General features: G+C 40.4%; 1 protein-coding gene across 1 annotated transcript; it reads left to right on the forward strand.

Annotated features, from left to right (window-relative positions):
* The first annotated feature begins 445 nt into the window (after positions 1-445).
* LOC132540742 (interferon omega-1-like) lies at positions 446-1,027 on the forward strand. Its single transcript, XM_060198943.1, has one exon. The coding sequence runs from the start codon at positions 446-448 to the stop codon at positions 1,025-1,027; it is 582 nt and encodes a 193-aa protein (XP_060054926.1).
* The last annotated feature ends 4,239 nt before the right edge of the window (positions 1,028-5,266 follow it).

The raw sequence follows: 5,266 nt of genomic DNA on the forward strand, positions 1-5,266 counted from the left end.
TTCTGATATCCTTAACCAAATGTAGAAGACCATAGGACTGAGGGGCCTGCCAACCAATTTAAAAAAAAAAACACAAAAAAACGGGTCAAAATGGAGCTCAGATTATGGTGTAAACTATGTCCTTAGTAAGACATCAAACGGAAACGATAAAAAGTGTTGGAAAAAGACATTTTCTGGCTGGCAACCTGAAGCTCCTGGGAAAATAAACTGTATTATGAATGTAAGACTACTTTAGATGGAGGATGTCTTCTTAGTCAATATGCGGGACACGTGAATGTAAACAAAAACAGGGAAGTCGACGAATAGAAAGATGCTTTGAGAAGTGAACATCCATGTTCCCTCCCTATTTAAGGCCAGGCTTGGGAGCTTGTCTTCAGAGCACCTAGGATCCCAGGTTCACCCAGTCGCTCATCTCTGCCAGACCAGCAGCACCCTCCTTTTGCCAATGGCCCTCCTGCTGTGTCTCCTGATGACCCTGGTGGTGCTCATCTGTTGCCCCAGTGGCTCTCTGGGCTGTGAGCTACCCCAGAGCCATGTCCTGGACAGCATGCAAAACATGAGGCTTCTGGGCCAAATGAGGAGACTCTCCCCTCTTTCCTGCCTGAAGGACAGGAGAGACTTCAGATTCCCCTGGCAGCAGGTGGATGGCAGCCAGTTGCAGAAGGTCCGGGTCATGTCTGTGCAACATGAGATGGTGCAGCAGGCCTTCCACCTCCTCCTGTCAGAGCGCGCCTCTGCTGCCTGGGACAAGACCCTCCTGGACCACGTGCGCACAGGGCTGCACCAGCAGCTGGAACACCTGGACTCCTGCTTGGTACAGCTGGGGACACAGGAGGACTCTGCCCAGAGCTATGGGAGCGCTTCCCTGCAGATGAAGAGGTACTTCCAGAGAATTCGTCTCTACCTGAAAGAGAAGAAGGACAGTGCGTGTGCCTGGGAGGTCGTCAGAGTGGAAATCATGAGATCCCTCACTCTGTCCACAACCTTGCTAGCAAGAGTCAAGGAAGAAGAGTTGGGGTCGCCATGAAGTGAATCTCATGCACTAGCTGCCATTTTGGATACGTGTCTCTGGCCATTCCAAACATTCTTGTTTCTGCTAGAGTCACAGGGTTTACTGAATTTAATTAGCAAATAGTTTCTCTGTGGTAGTAAGCAAGGATATGTTCCTAAGAGATGACTGCCATGATGATTTATTTATTCCTTTATTCCTTTATTAAATTTCCTTTCCTTGAATATTTCTATCAGATATATATTTGGAAACTATATATGCAATTACATGTTCAATATTATGGCATACTCTATTGAAATTTACAAAATGTGGTTATCTTTCTCTCTGTATTATTAAATTTGCGCCTGGTTTGACTAAATTCTTGCCAAGAAGACTTTTTGTATGTGCCTGTTGTAAATTGCACCCTCGTTCTTCTTTCTTAAGCAATGTGAGCAAATGGATGGCGATGTTGCTTTATTCATTTATTCCATATAGATTATAAGTATAGTCTGAGAGTATAGATGACAATTTGTAGGACAGATACTTTGTATCAGTAATGTGCCAGGTACGATTTCCAGCACCACCATTAATAGCTACAATTGAGAGGTACTCTGGCATAAGGGCAAAAAAAAAAAAAAAAGAAAAAAAAAGTCAAATCTCTTCCTCAGTGTCAAATGTTGTAGTTATCGAGTCATACAAGTGAAGAAAGGAAATCCATTTTCTGCTGTGTTGAAACTCAGTCTTAGACAAAAAAGGAGGTACAAACACAGTCAGTACAAATGTGTATCTAATCCAGCTGTTTGAAACCCTACAAAATGAAGAACAGAAAAATGATGTTCTTAAGTCTTTTCTAAGCCACTGGGAAGTATTTCAGGGTAGAAGTCTTATTAGATTGTGGGTACACGGTTTTAATTTATAATGTATAAAAATGCCATAGGAGCCACCTTGAAGTGAATCTCACCTATCAGTCTTGCACACCGCAGTGGTCATTTCAAATGCCTCTTAATTCAATTGTAGCACAGAATTTAGTGAATGAACACCTAATATATCATCACTAATATTCATCAAGAATGTGTTAAAGGATGCAATTCTATAATAATACTCAGTCTTTTGACAATAGCTGTCCTGATGTTATGTATTTTACTGAATGATATAATACAAATATTTTCTATGAGATATTTTTTTCACATTAAAATTCAGAAATATTTTTACCTTGCTTTAAAAGCAATTATATTGCTTTCAAGGAGAACTTGAATTTTAAGGATTTGTTACAACTAAATCCTTATTTTTCCCATGGAAATCTTGGTGAGAATCCTATTTGTCTTGTTTAGTGGGACATGTTCATCACTTGGTCACTCACCTCTGTGGAAGTGACAGGAGTTTTGGAGTGTGGAAAATGGTCAGTCCTTCCATCAGAGGTTCAAGTCATTTGTATTCAGTCAGCAAAGAATGGTGAGTCCAAATACTGAAGAGAATGTAGTGAGGACTGCTGAAACATAGAACTGATTGAACCAGGCACTCCATCCCCTGTACTAGTCTTACATTATGACACTGTTTCACTCTGTCTCAAGCATCTTTACTTCCTCCACCTTACTGTCCTGTCACACAGATGCTTCTGGTCTCCTGGTTTCTAGGTCCAACGAGTTTCTATTAGGAATGGAAAGTCAGACAGAGAGGAAACTTAAATGGCAGTTGCAAGTTTCTTTGTAATATTTATTTATTTATTCCCTTTTGTTGCCCTTCTTTTTTTCTATTGTTGTAGTTATTATTGATATCGTTGTTGTTGGATAGAACAGAGAGAAAGGAAAGAGGAGGAGAAGACAGAGAGGGGGAGAGAAAGACAGATACCTGTAGACCTGCATGACTGCTTGTCAAGTGAGCCCCCTGAGGGTGGGGAGCCTGGGGCTTGAAGCAGGATCTTTCTGCTGGTCCTTGTGCTTTGAGCCACCTGCGCTTAACCTGCTGCACTGCTACTGGACTCTCCACTGCAAGTTTCTTAAAACCACTATAGGCATTGTAGATAAGACTGTTCTGAGAAACATTTCTGGGACCCAAGAGCATGCGCTGTTACAATGATGACATGGGGGAGTCTGGCGATAGTGCAGCTGCTTAAGCACTCATGGCACAAAGCTCTATGAAGGTCGAAATGATACCGGTTCGAGAACCCCTGGATATCCGTTCCAGGGGAGACACTACACAGGCAGTAAAGCAGGTCTACAGGTGTCTCTCTTTCCTTCCCCATTTCTGTCTTCCCGTCCTCTCTCCATTTCTCTCTTTCCTAACAACGAAATCATCAATAACAAGAGAAAGTATAATGAATAACAAGTGCAACAAAGAGGAAAATAAATCAATATTGAATAATGATGAAATAGACTTTGAAAGGAAAAGGAAACAGTGGGACTCACTTTCCTACAGGAAACACCTTGACATGTGGGTCTTATGCCCACTGCTGGTCAGCTGTGAAAAGGACTGAGAGCAAAAGTAAGTTCTAGTCAAATCTTGCTGATTTCTAGAACCTCTGACAGAGCCTAGAGGGTCTCCACCCCCACCCCTTTTTGTCTGTGACAAAAATGGATGCAGTACTTTACACAACACTCTTCTTTAGCTTACACTATTACAAAAAAAAAAAAAAAAAAACCCAACAATTTTATGACTTCAAGCAAGGTAACACTCTGTGGGTAACAGGCAGCTACTTAGAGAAAAGGATTAAAATGCATTTTTTGCTCCATCCTATTCCTAATCATATCCTAACCTTTGATTACCTATCTTACAGGGCAGATGTGAAATAACTGCATATGGATGAGCATTGGTGTTTTCTTTAATGCATATTTCACAGAATGTGGTGTTCAGCCTCATTTGTAAACAAGTGTCTAGCTTCACAATACATTGCAAATATCAGATCCTGTCTTAGTATAACTGAGAAATATGCTCATAATCATAGTAAATGGTGATACTGTCAGGCTATCAAGTAGGCGAATAGCTCAGATCTACTTTGAGGAGTGTTAGAGCCCCATACCTATGGACTTCTAATTTTTGACCAAGGGGTCAAACTGGTCAACAGAGAAAGAAGTATCTCTTCAACAAATGGTGTTGGGAAAACTGAGTGGAAACATGTAGAAGGATGAAACTGAACCACTGTATCTCACCACTCATAAAAGTAAACTTCTGGGAGTTGGGTGGTAGTGCAGCGGGCTAAGCGTACATGGTTCAAAATCAAGGACAGGCATAAGGATCCCGGTTCCAGCCCATGGCTCCCCAGCGGCAGGGGAGTCGCTTCACAGGCAGTGAAGCAGGACTGCAGGTGCCTCTTGGTCTCTTCATATTTGGTTGTCTCTATCCAATAAGTAAAGATAATAAAAAGAGAACTAAAGAGAAAAAACCCTACAGATAATGGCTGTAAGAATGGAAGGGATCCAAAGGTTAAATATGGTTAAAATGTCATTTCTTTTCAGAATAACTGGTACCCTGATAATAGTCACACCAAAACTCTCAGTCAGGGACTATTTTTTTGATTTGACAAAATGATTCTAAACTTTTTTTTTTTTTTTTAAGAATAACGCCCACCTTGTAAATAGTCAACAAATACAGAAAAGGAAGAATAAAATGAATGATGTTTAATATTTAGTTCCAGAACTCATTCAAAAACTACAGTAGCCAAGGGCAATAGTGTTTGGGTTATGCATAAAGACCTTTACATCTAAACAACAAAGGAGGTTTGAGTTCAATTCTCAGCACTGCACAATTACCATGACTCTGCAAACACACACACACACACACACACACACACACCACACACACACACACACACACACACACACACACACACACCACACACACAGACACACACCCTCCCATAGAGAATAAAACTACAGTAATCAAGAAAACATGTTATGAGTGAAAAAGTAGAATCACAGATAAAAGACATGGTATTGAGAGCTCAAAAATAGAGTACAGGCAACACAGTGAAAAATTTATTCTTAACAAAGTGTCCTGCGGGGCCAGGTGTTGGAGCATTATATAAAGCAGATTAACTGGGGAAAAAAACAAACCCTTGTTCCACATCTGCAAGGGAGATGGCTTAACTAGCAATGAAGCAGTGTTGTGTCTGTCTCTTTCTCTCTCCCCATTTCTATCTTCCATTCCCTCTCAATTTCTCTGTTTTTATCAAATAAATAAAATATTTTAACAAATTATAATAAAACATCATGCAGGATTATGAGTATACCCATTTAATGAAAATAACAAAAACAAAAAAACCCTAGAAGAAGAGAGTTTTAT

Source organism: Erinaceus europaeus, chromosome 10 (genome assembly GCF_950295315.1).
Source record: "Erinaceus europaeus chromosome 10, mEriEur2.1, whole genome shotgun sequence".
In the NCBI taxonomy this organism is placed as follows: Eukaryota; Metazoa; Chordata; class Mammalia; order Eulipotyphla; family Erinaceidae; genus Erinaceus; species Erinaceus europaeus.

What these genes read in the sequence shown, in the direction of transcription:
- LOC132540742 (XM_060198943.1), top strand. Translation starts at nt 446, where the DNA reads ATGGCCCTCCTGCTGTGTCTCCTGATGACCCTGGTGGTGCTCATCTGT.